This window comes from Podarcis muralis, chromosome 1 (genome assembly GCF_964188315.1).
Source record: "Podarcis muralis chromosome 1, rPodMur119.hap1.1, whole genome shotgun sequence".
Classification (NCBI taxonomy): Eukaryota; Metazoa; Chordata; class Lepidosauria; order Squamata; family Lacertidae; genus Podarcis; species Podarcis muralis.
The window spans coordinates 81,589,390-81,605,670 of NC_135655.1; the positions used below are offsets into that span (position 1 = coordinate 81,589,390).

General features: G+C 45.2%; 2 protein-coding genes across 2 annotated transcripts; one reads left to right on the forward strand and one right to left on the reverse strand.

Moving 5' to 3' along the window:
* Nucleotides 1–1,530: 1,530 nt before the first annotated feature.
* Nucleotides 1,531–11,169, reverse strand: TMX2 (thioredoxin related transmembrane protein 2). The gene is made up of 8 exons (XM_028738352.2): nt 10,820–11,169; nt 8,323–8,383; nt 7,436–7,549; nt 6,596–6,672; nt 4,676–4,782; nt 3,342–3,407; nt 2,793–2,922; nt 1,531–2,674 (listed from the first exon to the last, which is right to left on the reverse strand). The coding sequence occupies exons 1-8, from the start codon at nt 11,006–11,008 to the stop codon at nt 2,531–2,533; spliced, it is 888 nt and encodes a 295-aa protein (XP_028594185.2). The 5' UTR covers nt 11,009–11,169; the 3' UTR covers nt 1,531–2,530.
* A 111-nt stretch (nt 11,170–11,280) lies between these two features.
* MED19 (mediator complex subunit 19) lies at nt 11,281–16,002 on the forward strand. The gene is made up of 5 exons (XM_028738363.2): nt 11,281–11,630; nt 12,768–13,024; nt 13,859–13,955; nt 14,113–14,207; nt 14,363–16,002. Exons 1-5 carry the CDS (start codon nt 11,408–11,410, stop codon nt 14,429–14,431), a joined length of 741 nt encoding a protein of 246 aa, XP_028594196.2. The 5' UTR covers nt 11,281–11,407; the 3' UTR covers nt 14,432–16,002.
* The last annotated feature ends 279 nt before the right edge of the window (nt 16,003–16,281 follow it).

A 16,281-nucleotide genomic window follows, 5' to 3' on the forward strand; every position in this document is an offset into this window, starting at 1 on the left:
GTCCGTACTTAACCTGAAACTGTTCTTAACCTGAAGCACCACTTTAGCTAATGGGGCCTCCTGCTGCTGCCGCGCCACTGGAGCCCGATTTCTGTTCTCATCCTGAAGCAAAGTTCTTAACCTGAAGCACTATTTCTGGGTTAGCGGAGTCTGTAACCTGAAGCGTATGTAACCTGAAGCATATGTAACCTGAGGTACCACTATATCTGGTTGAAAGCAGCCATGGGAAGTGATTTCGCACTGTCAAGTCATCATATGGCACTGTAGCAAACACAGAACCTTTTGTATTTTTATGTTGTGACCGCTCTGCAAACTTTGGATGAAGGGCAGTATACACATTTAATAAATAAAATATCTGTGGGTGAACAGCTCCTACCTTTCCTTAGTAAGACACATCCACCTCCTAAGTTAGGAGCCCCCAACTACTTTTAGGGAACTTGTTTCATTAGCAAAACCACTGCAGTTCCATTGTAAACTGAGCTGCCTGCTTATAGTTCCCGAAGTTTGTGCAATTTTCCTTTCTCTGTTTATAGAAGTCATTCCAATGATGATCAACATGGCATCCCTATCCTCACTTTTCCTTCTACATCATGCTTTCCAAATTGTTCCCATTTCTCAAATCTTTGTCTCTGATTGTATCTGCCTTTAATTAGGAGGAAACAATATAGGCATGCCCTTCAGAAGTACAAGCTGGCATTCTGATCTAAGCAAGGTCCTTTTTATTCCTTTCTTGCAGGGTTACCATTATAGTGCTGCCACTCTGTGGCCTACACTGTCCTTTCACATCTGGCTTGGCAGTGGTGTCTTTTTTGGCCCAGCCTATGAACAGTTGCATGTCTGGGGAAGACAAAAGCAATGCCTTTGCATGTGTGAGGAACAGCAGTACATCAGATGATCAGAGGAAGCTGAGGGCAGTTATTCTTCAAACACAATTTCTTTTTTCTTTAAAGGTTTAAAAGCAGGTGTGTGTGTGTGGGGTCTGGATTGGTACTATGATGCAGGGTGTTAACCCTTCCCCTAATTCAGCCTCACCGACAGTTTTCCCCAGGGTGAAAACATACACCTATCTATATGATTGGCCTCAGCTGACTATTCAGGAGGGGGAATTTTAATAAGGAAAATAGAAGAGAAAGACTTAAATCTCTCCCCCCCCCCCCATTGTAGTCCAGCTTCAAACTGATGCTTCCTCCATCTAAAAACTGGTGGAGACCCTAGCTGGAGTTTTCCAAGATCTTCCCAGCAACTCAGCCAGCATGCTGACTTCTACAGCCTGGTAGAGACCACCAAGAAGGATAGCGTAGCAAAGCCCCCATCCCATACAGAAGAGTTGAGCCCTAAACAGTGAACAAAATTTACTTGGACACTAGGAAACATCCTTTTAAAAAAAAAAGTACAGAATGCCCTGAGATCTATGGATGAAGGGACAGTATACAAATTTAATAAATAATAAGAATAAGCAAATGCTTGCATAAATCACTACAGATTGTGGTCATAGTCCAACTCAGGAAAAAAAAGAAGGCCCCAGAAGAAGACATTCCCAAGTTTGTTTATTAGAGATAGCCGTATAAGACAATTAACAGAAGTGTGAAGGTGGATGAGTACAGTGAAGTGGAGCTTGTTCCTATCCACGAACAAGCTCCCAGGGATGGAAATGGAGTTAGCAGCTATAAGAACCCTGTCAATTATGACTCTGGACGGCAGAAGCTGCTACTCCTCCAGTCTGGGGGCAGAAGGGACCCCCTTCTTACTGCACACCCTCAGCATATTACACCACACAAGCAGCTGCTGCTGATGATGCAGAGAACAGGAAATCCATAAGGACTGCATGGCTGCTGCTTACTCTCTGGCACAGCAGCACTTTCAAGTTCAGCAAAGAAACAATGTGCGTCCACCCATCGGCTTTTAAAGCCCAAAACTTATGGGAAGAGACCACGTAAGCTCTGTTGTCAGTACAGTAGAGGGCAGTGGGTAGCAAGTAGTCAAAACTGGCCAATGATACCTGTAGCGTCTCAGCCACAGATACGACCCTGCATAAAGCCAATTCAAACAGGTGGGAGGTGTCACAGCTTTGACAGGAGGGAGTCAATTCCACCGAAAGTGGTGATTCCTCCCATCCTGCCCATTTACAGTGTACACCGAGTTCTTGCTCCCCTCCCTTTATTCATTGCCAGAGAAGCCTGCAGTCCCACATCTAGATGCAGAAACAGGTTCTAGCTTCTATAGAGTTGGGGCCACATCTTATCTTGCTGAAACTACATCTAGCAACTCCTGGAAGGAGGATCAGGGGATGGGGGAAGTCCAAAAGAAATGTGTAGCTGCCAGCAGAGAGGCACTGAGCCCGGGAGGATAGAAGCTCTCTGGCAACTACACTCAGAAGATAGAAGCTCCCTGGCACGTACAATCATCTCCCAGCACCAGCGTTGTGGGCGAAAGCAGCTTGTGGCTGATGTCCCAGGAGAGAGATCAGAATGGCAATGGAAGAGGAATGGGGAGCTAAACAGTAAAGGAACACAGTCCATTCCTCTGGGCTCTATTTGTCCTTCTTGCTCTCTCCATTGGGGACCTCAGGGACAGCAGGCTGTTCTGGAGACTCCTCTGGGACCTCAGGCTGCTTAGACACTTTCTTGGCTCTCTGGTACAGCTCGTTCAAGTTGAATTCCCGAATCACATTCTCCTGTGACAAAAAGAAAGATCAGCATTGTTTTGTGTTACCTTGTACTGACCCCCAGCTAAATAAAAGGCGCACATCTGATATTGACAGCATACAAATGAAACTTCAGAAAAGAGTGTACCTCCGAAAAATTCCACGAGACTGCTCGCCCCTTTTTATCAATCTGTGGCCGGCGCATCACCTCCTTCCCACCTTGGAAAAGGATTAGTGTGGGCAACTGCTTAGTGAGAGGAGATGTACTGACTTTGTACCTGTGAAGAGACAAAGGGCTTGAGTCCAGGGAGAATAAGAAAAGGAACATCTAGCCAGAGATTGATATGGGCCAGGAAATTTTCTAGTGTTTTGTTTTTCCTTCAGGAAATATTGTTCCACAGGTTCATTAGTCATAATGAATGCCAACTACAAATAATTATTAGGTTACCATAGCTGATCCTAAGTTTTTAGCCTTGTTTATTAAATTGAAGTAAAATAAACATGCTAATTACATGTCTCTAGGAAATCAGAAAATTTTCTGATTTGAATTACTCTAATATGAATTACTCACAACACGGCATCTCCTTTTCCCACACTGCCCTGCTAATGCAAAACAAGTTTTCATGGTGCTGCATAGCACGCACCTAGCCTTGTGGTCTTCCTCATTCTCCCAAGGTTCCTACAGCAAATAGCTCACCTGGTGCTCACATCAGGGTAGCGGCCCACATCCACCTTCCCAAAGTTCAATCCAGTGCAGTTGTATCTGGGGAGGCACACAATGGTTAGTATGGAGGAAGAAACACCATGAAACAAGGTAGATGCTTATTATTTCATTAATGGTCACATCCTGTTTTCTTCCTGCATGGAACTCAAGGCAGCATACATATGTGTCCCAGACACTTTCCCATCCAGACACTAACCAAACCTAGATGATCTCAGCTTCATCCAAGGTTGTGGCATCATGTGCTTTCAGACAATAACAAAGAATATTAAAGAACACAGGAGGCACAGCCTTAAGCTGATTCCAGGGGCTTTCTCCGTTCTCTCAAGTTTGAACTACTCCTCTGATTAAGCACTGGGAAGCTTTAGATTTTACTGTGTTGAGTTATACAGGCACCCTTTTCCTGCTTATGCAACCACAACGTTGATGTATAACTCAACTCTACAGGGACTAAAAATGAAAACACTTTCTACACTAAGGCCATCTACTGGTCATTGCTGGAAGCAATGGGTTGCTTCAAAAAAAGCCATCGGCAGCCAGGCCCTTGCCAAAAGCCACTTAAAGAGTAATCCTTCACTTTGGTACCTCAGTACAAGGGGGGGGGGGGGGGGAGGTCTTTGCCTCAATTGAATGTCTGGTGGGGTCACCAGAATCTCCTATGGAGTTTTATCCAGAAACTGCCAGTAGCTAATGAGCTATTGCCACCATCCATTTCCCATTAGTTCAACTACTAGGTCTCATAAACCTCAGAACGGGAACCACAAATAAAGTAAACTCTCTTGGGAACTAATTTTCTTCAATTTTAAATTGTCATTCTATAGAAAGGCTTAGCACTAACCTTCTGCAACCACAAGGGCCTGGATTCATGGACATTCCCTATTCATTAAGGTTCTTTCCCATTAAAGTTTGCTTTTAGAGGATACTAAATTTTCCTCTTTTAAACCATAACTTGCATGGCTATGGTAACACTCTTTCTTAAAAGCCAGCAGTACATCGGGGGCTGCATTCAGAATAACCTGGTGAGTTTATCTTTGTTCATCCAACAAATGAAATATTTTATCTTAGAAATATAAGAATAAGCCACTTTTCATCCATAGATTTCAGGGCAGTTCACAGCATAAAAATACACACTCACCTTAGCCCAATAGTTATCACACTGGAACATACTGGACTCAATGCCTTTCTGTACCCTTCGGCACAACAAAAATGCTGGAGGTAAAGTATGCTTCACACTTTAGGCATCACATATGCTGAAGTCTGCCTGCCCCTGCGCTAAGACACCATACTTTATTAAAGAGTAAACCACTCACTTGAGAGACAAGTCTGCATAGATGGGAGCAAATGACTGGCACTCATTGGACCAATTAGCAAAAAATTCCACAATCCAGGTTACCCGCTTGTCCCGTTCTAGTTCCTCCTGCAAAAGAGGGATCAAGGCTGACAGAATGCACATCCCTCAAATGTCCACATACAACACTTCAATAGAGTTGAAAGGATATAGAAGGACAATCCCTATCCTGAAGCAGGATCACACAACCATCCACCCTTCTCTAACCTGGTGCCCTCCAACATGGTTTGTATTCCAGTTCCCATCAGCCCCAGCCAGCATGGCCAATGGGGAGGGATGACAAGAGTTACAGCTTAATAACACCTGGAGGGCACCAGGTTGGGGAAAGTTGCTGCACAGGAGGACCAGCAATCACAATCCAAATCCATAGAGTTCCAGGAGTTGAGAGGCACTGGCAAAGAACAGGAGGTTATCAGTAGAAGCCTGCTGGATCCGAGCAACCAGTCCAGCACCCTCTCTTACAGTGCCCAACCAGATGCCTATGGGAAGCCCACAAGGGCAGAGTGTAACAGCACTTTCCTTACTTGTGCTTCCTAGGAACTAGGATTCAGATGCAAACCACCTTCAATATTGGAGGCAGTACACAACCATCATGGCGTAGCTCCAAATAGTTCATATACTAGGCCAGGGGTGGCCAACTCCCAAGAGACTGCAATCTACTCACAGAGTTAAAAATTGGCAGTGATTGACCCCCTTTTTGGGGGTTCAGGTCAAAGTTGTTGAGTTTTTTCAGGGAGGAGGTAAAACGTCGAACTTTTTTTAGGGGAGCCACAGTTGTTTAGCTTCTTTGGGGGGAGCCAATGATCTACCAGTGATCTACCACAGACGTCCAGTGATCTACTGGTAGATCACGATTTACCTGTTGGACATGCCTGTACTAGGCTACATCCAACAGTTACCTTCATGCTTGCACTTCTCTCTGTGTTTAAGACTATCTGGAAAGCGCTCCCTTTGTCTGAACCTCAGAGCTCAGGGCAAGGCTTTTTCAGTTGGGCTGAACCAGTCCCATTCCACCACCACTAACCGACATCAATTTAGACTGTCAATGACACTCTTTGTTCAGATCTTCATGGGTCTCAATACTCTCTGTTCTTGTGTTAATATGTACCATTTCTATAAAATATTTTAAATAATATTTAATATTCCATATCTATAAACAAAATTTCCACAATGCTCACAGGGCGGTAAGACTGCATGCAACTTTTTTAAAAAAACTATCAGCAAGAGGAAACAGTGGTACAGAATAATAAACTTGGGGCCTCTTTAAGCAGAACTAATGCAGTGCAATGGGTAGATAAAGTGTCAAAGCAGAACCTGGAAGATCAGGGGTGAAATCTGCACTCAGTAGTGAAGCTCATTGAGGGACCTTGGGCCAGACACTTTCTCTCTGGCCAATCTACCTCAGAAGGTAGTTATGAGAACAAAGTGTGTGTGTGAATGTATAGAATATATGCCTCCTTGAGCTCCAAGAAAGAAAAGGTAGAACATACAGTTGGAGCAGCAACAGTGACCATCTACGGCCTGGGAAGTGGACAGTTATCATCATCATCTCTCTGCTGGTTCAGTCACTGCTGCTGCCAGGAAAAGCCAGGAGCTGCAGACTACCCACTTCCCCGAGAATAAATGTTCCAGATCCAGGGACAAATGTGGGAGGGGAGCATATTTTCCAAGGTGGTCACTGTGGAACCTTGTTGAAGCAGTGTCTCCTTTTCAGCCAGCACTGCCTATTTCTGTTTTAACAAGGGTTTTTATTGTGTTCATTTTCTTACTGTAAAGAAACGAAGTCAGCATAATATAATACACTATACCCAAAATAATAAGCTATACCCATTTTATCCAAGTCCACAAGAACAAATGAGAGTGCAGAGAATAAAATACTCACATCTATTGTTTTATCACTGAAATATTTGATGTATTCAGGACCCAGGTACAGAGGTGGCTTGCAGGTCATCAGGAACACTGAAAAGGCACACACCAAGCACAGCTTAGCTAGCACATTGGTAGGCAAGCTAAGGCCCGGGGGCCGGATCCGGCCCAACCGCCTTCTAAATCCGGCCCGCGGACGGTCCGGGAATCAGCATGTTTTTACATGAGTAGAATGTGTCCTGTTATTTAAAATGCATCTCTGGGTTATTTGTGGGGCAGAGGAATTCGTTCATTCCCCCCTCCCCAAATATAGTCTGGCCCCCGACAAGGTCTGAGGGACAGTGGACCACCCCACCCTGCTGATAAAGTTTGCTGACCCCTGGTTTAGCACTATGCTGGGATGGGATTAGGAAGCTGCTTTATATGGGACCAGAGTTTTTGTCCACCTACTACAGTACTGTCTATTAAAACGACTGGCAGTTGCTCTCCAAGGTAGGTGCTCTACAAAAGCTGTGGTTCCTCCCTGCTTTTGAGATTGGCAGAATTCTCAAAAGCTTCCCTGGATTATATTCTCCTCTTGCCAGGAATGAAGATTCCTCCAGCCCACAGCCCTCCTCCAATAGCTCAAGAAAATGGAATTCAGGCAGCAGGTTCCAGCTGCAGTGTTAGATATGGCAATCATGGGGTAGTCTTATTTCCACTTAATGCAAGTGCCCCAAAATAGAGGAATTATGAAAGATTTATTATGTGGTAATGCAGAACTGGTGGATTTTGCATCTAAAGTCCTATTATTTATGATGTCCAAGTCCTCCTCAATTGATATAACTAGAACTAGGATATAACTAGGATGACTCACCTATACAGAGGGTGAGGTAGAGCAGTCCCATTCTGATGTCAAGGCGGAAAAAAAGGATGACATTGGCTACTTTGCTGAACATGAAGATGTTTCCCACATGCTGGTCCACAGTAACTTGAGAGAGAGAAAGAGGCACATTCTTATGGCTGATAGGCCCAGTAACAAGCTGGAATTTTGACTGAAGCTTAACTTTTTAAAAATTTGTGGAAGCTTTCTGTGCAAGACAATTACATATTTAGAATGCCTATTGATAGATACACACACACAGTGTAGTTTTCTTGTCAAACGAGTGCTGTCCTAGGCTAACTGTGCAGTTTTGTATTTTACAGCATTTGTAAGTGTGTTATTTTCCTGCTTCCCATATCATTTCAAGCTAAACCCCACATTCTGCATATCCTTTCATCGTAGGCGGTCACTGTTCTCTGCTATATTCTTATCACCTCCATATTGACCTTCACTTAATCTCACCCATAATACACCAAGTCTTGGCACATGGAAGCTTTGCCCTGCTGGCCTCCATATCTTTGTATTATGGAACAGAAAACAAAAGAAACAGACAGGTCACCTTTTGAAGCCACTCCTGCAGCAGGAATGCACAGGGACAATGCACCGATTGTGGCAGAGGAACATGGGCCCAGCGGCAGCTATTCATCTTAAAACTTTTCAAATCATTTAGGTGCTTTCTGTTTCTGTGTGAATTTTTGGCACAACCTCATCCCACTTACATCCTACCAGCTATTTGTCCAAAACATACTGACTGGACCATACTGATTTTAAAGAAAATAAGATTTCGATACAGGTTAAAGCCAGCTGTGAAATCTTTCTTTTCTGAATCATTTGTAAGCTTTACTCCAAAAAGAGAGAGATAAAGAACAAGCATTACTTACTGGATCTGCGGTTCTTCATCATCACAATGGCACTGAGGAACATAAGAATCTCCACCTCGCGCTAAAAAGAAAGATGACAGTAAGTGGTTGTACAAGAAGTGGGGAAAAGGGACCAGCTGGCCTATCCTTAGAGCAGATGTCACATTTAACCATCAACTAGTTAGCCATACTGCCAGTTCCAAAGGAAGCTTACAGTTGCTTGGAAGTTTCAGGACCACAAACCAAGCAGGTGCACAATGAAATAAAACTAGAGCTGACTTTTATGTGACGGCATATGCAAGGATCACCCTTATTTTGTACATTTAGTAAATTGTGCAAGTCCTCTATGTTACCTTTTTCTAGTTACATGAAAAACAAATTATGCAGTTAACTACCTCCACGTAAAGGATGATTTGCAGTGGAAATATTTTTTCACTAAAACAGCTAGTGCAATCGTGCATAAACATCCTGCTCAAATGTTAAAGTGTTTTATGAGGCAAATACAAAAAGAATAGCCATGATATCTTGCTGCAGCAAAACCAAACAATTTTTGTAGCCATTTACACAACAAAATACAGTGTGGTACATCTGAAAAACTAGTGTCTAGCACAATATATGACTGCTGTAGACTAAAAATACCACAATAAAAAATTGTTTTTGCTTTATGTGCAGGGCAATTTACATTAAGTGGTACACGCAAACTTTAGGGCCAATTCATTAATATAGGAATTGGTCTCAAGTACAGTGGCAACCTACACATGGCGAGGTGTTAATAATAATAATAATAATAATAATAATAATAATAATAATAATTTTATTTATACCCCACCCATCTGGCTGGGTTTCCCCAACCACTTTGGGCAGCTCCCAACAGAATATTAAAAATAGAATCAAACATTAAAAACTTCCCTAATCTTGCAAATGGTAACAGAAGTCCTCTCAGCCTGTTGCTTACCTGTTACAGACCAACCTACGGTCATGCCCACAGAATTACACAGCCAGAGATGACCCAATTAATACTTTACTCCAACCCATATGATTAAAACATGTATCACATCTAAAGAATTCAAAAGCTGTCTGTCCAAATGTCTCTTTAAGACTGCCCATAGACCGGATCCCACAACTAAACTAGTTTTGTGATCACTACGTTCTCCTACATGATCAATTCATACAGGCAGGAAACTCCACAGTGTGACATGAGAACAAGTGCTATGGAATACCACACTCAAAGCAGCTTCTTTTGAGGTTTGGACTGGAAATACGAAAGAAGATGCAACAGGAAAGGAATTTGGAAATACGAAAGAAGATGCAACAGGAAAGGAATTTTGACTTATTGATTTGCTGAGTTGCTATGCACACATGTGCCTTACAACAGAAGGGGAGCACAAAATGAAATGGAAGTTTTCTGGCAGAGTTGCCAGGCATGAAAAAACTATCATAAGATGTTGAGAATTCAGAGACACCTTTATGAGCTCTTTTGAACTTTTGTATGCAGTTCAGTGCAAGCACAGGAGCCATTTGAGGAAAGGGCAGAAAATGGTAAGCAATAGTAGGAAGAAGAACCAGAGGAAGAATGGGAGTGGGAACCACTTTGAATTTACTATCTAACCAGGGGCTGTTTGTCATGCAAACAAACTCTCTGGTGGTATTATAAGCATTGAGATTTGAACAGGACAGCCAGCCAAATACCAGCATATTGGGAAGCAGAGAACAGAGCAGGCCTCCACTACTTTAAAGGGAGGTTAAGTGTGAAAGTTGGCAGATATTCCTGGAGGTCACTCCCATCAGAGGTTGGGAAGAAATTCACCTGTGCTTGGGGTCCTCTCCTGAGGTGGAGGAGCTTATTACATTAAACACAAGCTATTATCATGTCTTGCCTTTGTGTGTGTCATTCTGACAACAATTAAAACAACTGGGACCTTACGAGTGTAGGGTGGGTGATTAATAAAATACTAAACAGCAACTAGTCTGCAGCCCTCCAGATCGGGTTGGCCTCTTAACTTCCACCAACCCCAAATAGCATGCCCAGCAACCAAAGAGGGTGGGAACTGGGGCCCAACAATTTGGGGGGGGGTATTGGGTTGTTTTATTTTTATTACATATTTTGTGGTTTTCTATTTTGATTTTGTTCTGTGAACCGCCCTGAAACCTCTGAGTACAGGGCGGTATATAAATTCAATAAGTAAAGAAACAATATCTGGAGGGCCGCAAGTTAGTCACCCTTCACTAGTACATGGCGAACCAGCCATCAAAACAACAACAGCGCAATCAGTTGATAGCGAAGAGGAAGGAAGGAAGGAAGGAAGGAAGGAAGGAAGGAAGGAAGGAAGGAAGGAAGAAAGACGTTTGTCTTTTTCCTTCCAGTCGGAAAGTCGAGAGTCTCCGGGACGAGGATGCCAAATGGCAGATCTCGACTTCTCTGGGCAAAGAGGAGAAACGTTCCCTTCCCGGCAGTTGGCCGGATGAGCCCCATAGAGGAAAGAGGGGGTGAGGGGGACTCCGGGCAAGGCCTCCTCACCCAGTCGAAGTCACAGGGGTTGCCGTCCTCGCGCTGGGTGGGCAGCCCGTGGCATAAGGGCGGCACCTTCCGCACCAGCAGGAAGGCAGCCGAGAGCAGAAGCGACAGCGGGTAGTAGGGCTGCGCCAGCCACCGGCAGATTCCAGGCACGGAGTAGATCAGGGCCAGCAGCGGAGCAAGCACCGCCATCTTCACCTCACCCTGACCGAGCCCCCGCGCCGACTGCTTCTAGCGCCTGCCGGCGGCGCACGCTCGTCGTTCCTCCGCTCGGGCTCGCTGGCCAATGGATACGCCAATCAACGGAAAGGCGGAGCTTAGAGCAACACTGCGCACTATCATTGGCCGACTTCAGAATCGCTGGGATGGATTCGGAATACAAACTAGGGGGAATGCTTTCTTTGAGGCCTCTCGACGCATGCTGCCGACGTCATGCCGCCATCTAAAAATACGTCACGAGAAAGCAGAGCACCGTCCAATCGGAACGCGGCCTAGTTTCCAGGTTAGTTAGCCAATCATACGTAAGAGGAGGTTTCACCGCTCTCCAATGAAAACAAGGCGAGCCGAGGGGACAGCCAAGATGCGAAGCCAATGGGAGGAGATTGCGCGGGGCACGCCGGGATGATGGAGAATTTCTCCGCTCTCTTCGGAGGGACGGAACCGCCTCCGCCTACCACAGCCGCCGCGCTGGGCTTTGGACCAGGGAAACCCGGAGGACCGGGGACTGGGCCACCTCCCGTCCCTGCCGGGACCCCCGTCGGAGAGAAAGCGGCGGCCGCCAGCGGCCCCTTCTACCTAATGCGCGAGTTACCAGGTAAGTGGCTGTTGGAGGGGGCGGGCTTCGAGGGGCCACTCAGCCTACCGGAATGTAGAGGCGGGCCCTGCATCCTTGGCCAATGCCAACGAGGCGCCGCGGGGGAATGGCCCAATAGAGATACGCGGCTGCGTCTTGATGGGCACTCCTCCCTGTTCCTGTGGGAACGTAGACCCAGGAGGCGAAGTTGACGACTTCGCGGAAGCGCGGGTAGTGGTGGGATTTCGATTGGCAGCTGCCGGGGGCCAATGAGGTGCCGGATCAAAACAGGGAGGCGGGGTCATGCTGTGCATCCGCATTTGGCCCTGCCGAGACGGAAGCCGCTGAAGTTCATTATTAACTTCATGGCAAGCAGCTGTTTGCCTTTCCTGCTTTAATAGATGCTTGCTGTAATAATCTATATGGAAGGTCCGTCTGAAAAGCACTGTCTAAATACCATAAGCAAATAGGGCCCAGTGAGCATGTAACAACACTATGCCAAAACCTGGCTTAGCACACGAGAGCAAGCATTCCCAGAGCAAAGGCTGTGGTTTGGCTCCGCACTGCATGCCAACTCGGGGGTCATGGTTGTCTCCCCCAAACTATGAGTGATCAACAACAAACAGCTCATGGCTTATTGGGAGAGACAGAATATGAGCCCAGGTTTGGATGTCATGCATAGCCAAACTTGACCTTGAGTAGTGCATCAGCAGGACTCAGGAAGAAGCAACGCATCCATGATTTGCGTGAAGCCATAATTTGGCTTAGTGTTGTGTGCAAACTATTGCTTTTCTACCAGACGAGGGTCCTACAAACCATTACCTGGAAGCAACCTCCCATGGCATAAGTGGGACTTAATTTCAAGTATACATGAATAGGACTTTAGGGATTTTCTTCCCAGGATGCCTCAGCCTATCAAGAAGAGAAGTACATTTTCAGAATGCAGAGCAAAGCTTTTTCTTGATCTGGCTTCACCAAAAGCATTTTGGGTGTATGAGGCTGGACATGTCCTCTTGTCATCTCAACAAAGAAGTCAGTTGCAGGTGCAAGTAATGTCGTATTTGAAGGATTTGCTTGCCAGATTCTATCTGCCTTTGTCCTGTTAATCCCAACAAGCCAAACATAGGCAGTATTGTCATGTCCTTTGTTCTTTGCCAGGTACTACAGAACTAACAGGGAGCACAAACCTGATCACCCACTACAACCTGGAGCATGCCTACAACAAATTTTGTGGCAAAAAGGTGAAGGAGAAGCTCAGCAACTTTCTGCCAGACCTACCAGGGATGATAGATTTGCCAGGTTCACATGACAACAGCAGCTTGCGTTCTCTCATTGAGAAGCCCCCCATCTGCAGCAGTTCGTTCAACCCTATCACCGGTACCATGCTAACAGGCTTTCGTCTCCATGCAGGCCCGGTAAGTTAGAGGTGGGGGCTGCAAGGGAAGAAGGAAATATTGACTGTTGGTGGGAAAAGAATGTCCTGAATGACAAAAAAATTATGCCAGAGTTGGAAATGGATGTTAGGGTGCACTGGAGAATATGTGTATTGGGAGAAACTTCTAAGAGTCCAGCAGAATGGGATCCATCTCCCTTGATGGAATAGGCAGTAGTAGGTAGGCTGAAGTTAGAGAGGGATCCTAGGCAGGAGGAGTCGCAAAGAGAAGTACAGTGGAACCTTGGGTTACATACCACCCTCCTTACAAACGCTTTGGATTATGAGCTCCGCTAACCCGGAAGTAGGTATTCTGGGTAGTGAACTTTGCTCCAGGATGCGAGTGGAAGTTGCGTGGCGGCGACGGTGCAGCAGCAGCGGGAGGCTTCATTAGCAAAAGCGCACCTCAGGTTAAGAACGGTTTTGGGTTATGAATGGACCTCCGGAACGAATTAAGTTCGTAAACGGAGGTACCACTGTACTGCCAAATTTAGTGCTCTTTTGCAGAGCAGGTATGAAGAGGAAGGTTGACTCATATGTGAATTCCAGAGTAATGCTTTAGCCATATTCTGTGAAGGGTAGATTGCCAAGGAGTCTAGGGAGCTCCGAGCTCATAACAGACCCAAGTACTAAGCTTAGTGAACATAGTAGAAACTTTTCTTGCAAGTTTTGATGGGGGATAACGGTGGGACCAGGTTACCAAAGAGACAAGCAACCCCCTTCCTGCAAATGATTGCACCTGTGGTTATTTTCTGGAACAACAGATGTGGTATTCAGTGGACTAACGTGCTCTTTTGTTTCTTTTGCACTGCTTCAGCTGCCAGAGCAGTGTCGCTTAATGCACATCCAGCCACCTAAGAAAAAAAACAAGCACAAACACAAGCAGAGTCGTACGCAGGATCCTGTCCCTCCAGGTAAGAAGCTTCCTCCTTGGGCCCTGTGGCTGCATTTGCCCTCACCAACCCCAGCCCTTCCTTTCCAATTTAGCATTCCACAGTCAGGTGGCCTAAGCTACCGCAATTCCTGCTTCATCCAAAGTTCCTGCTTCAGTTCCTTTTCTCTTCTTGGCAGAAACTCCTTCAGATTCTGACCACAAGAAGAAAAAGAAGAAGAAAGAGGATGACCCTGAGCGGAAAAGGAAGAAGAAGGAGAAGAAGAAAAAGAAAGTAAGTTGGGAAGAATGCTTCCACCAGCTCAAGTAATTGTACCCTCAGGTGCCAGAGAACTGACTGAGATGTGGGGCCTTTTCTCCTGGCCTTTCATTATTGTTGAGAACTTTCATTCTCATTCTTGCATGTGTGTCCATTTTATTTTTCTTTAGAATCGGCATAGCCCTGAACACCCTGGTGTGGGCAGCTCTCAGGCCAGCAGCAGCAGCAGCCTCCGGTAAAGTCCTGCCACGGAGTTATCTTGGAAGGTGCTACAGCTTTGACAAGAAAAGGAGGAACAGCAATAATGGGGGAGTCACCACAGACTCATATACTTCCCCTGCTTCCCCTTCGCCTCTACTGAGTGGAACTTCTGGGACTCCATTGATCTCTCTATAAGGAACATAGACTTTGCCTGCGACACAATGCAGACTGGTGTCTTTATATGGGAGCCCTGCCTACTCGGGGAGGGGTTTTCCCCCCCCCTTCTTTTCCTTTTTACAGAATGGTCCTGACTAAGTTGGGATGTGTCTGCCTCGTAATTTAGTTAAACCTTTGTTGGAGCACTTGGGAGGGTCTGGAACCTCTTCTCGTATCATGGGCTTGGAAACTGCACTGTGAATAGATAGGGAGAAACTCTAGAAGTGCTTTCTTTTGTAAAGTGTGGCCCAAGGCTAGTGGGTGAGTTAGTTGCCTAAGTAGAAAGAGCTAATGTGATCGGGCTTTTTCTAAATAGGAAAATGGGGGAAACGGCAGAACTGTGAGGTGGGAGTAAAGAGAAGACAAGGTTGGTTTTACCTTCCCGGAGCTGATCCATGCTAATAAGTAGGCCTGCTTTAGTATCATCAGCTAGAGAGTTAAGTCGAAAGCATTGACCAAATTTCTTTTAACTGTGGAAGCATGTAAGTCAAGAAGCTATACTGTGAATCCAAGGACAGAACTGTGTATATGGTGATATTTTCCCCTAAGGGCTCACTTACCAGGTAAAGGCTTCTCTACATGTAATCCCTTTAAAAATAAAACTTGAAAACAAAAAAAGCTGACATCATTTAAATCTTTGCCAGCAGAAGGGAGAAAGTGGAATCTTCAGCAACAGACTTCAGCTGTGAACAGATGGAAGCCTCTGTCAGGAACCTGGACAAATAGAAACCATTGTTTTCCTCTATCCTGTTCTGATTTTTTCTGAATTACTACCTCAGCAGAGCACCCTGGCAGAAATGGTTCCTTAAACTGTCAGCTAGTCATCTTGCTGGCTAGTCTGTCTCACTTCTAAAGACAAAGGTGGTGATGAATCTGCCCCTATTTACTGCACCAAAATTCGAGTGACAAGAGGAACGTGCTTGGAAATAGCCTGCAGTCTCAACTGCTTCTTCTTTCCTATAGGAAGGGGAGTTTCATCCACAGTAAAACATCTCTTTCCTGAGTTTAAGGATCAGAATGAGGGTGGAACTTCACTTTGCTCAAGAGTGCCTCTTAGGGACAAACTGGACATGAGAATGTCAGGACCCTGATTGAAGTTCTTGTAACTTCTTAAAATCAGATTCCCCCAATATAAATTTTCTGCCTCAAGGGGTAAATGTGGGTCCCACCCACAGTGAATAAGCTGCTCCAGGGAGACTGTTTTTATCATGGAAACAGCTAACCCCCCCAGTGCTGTGGATCCAATCCAAACCTGCCAATTTTAATGAAATAAAAAAAGTTGAGAGAGCCCTGCGTAGATCGCCTTATCAGTCCTTTCAGAGATGATAGATGCCACTTGGAAATGAAATGCAGATGCTCTGGCTGACAGTATTAATAAATTTCTTTCTAGTGATATGCTGTATACTGCTTGTCTCTTATGGTGGTCTACTTGCACAGGAAGGCTTGCTTAATGTCCAAGGACTCCAATGAAGTACGAGTTTGTGCAGACTTCATGTTGCTCCATGGGGGAGCTTGCTTTACAACCAGTGCTTTTTGTGGAAAAGTGTAGATTTTTTTGGTAAAGTAGGCTTAGTTATGCATTCACCGATTACAGCATGATGCAGTGATTCAGTTGATAAGGTGGAAAGTGGAAATCATGAAAATCTACTCGTCTCATTCTATGATTCTATGC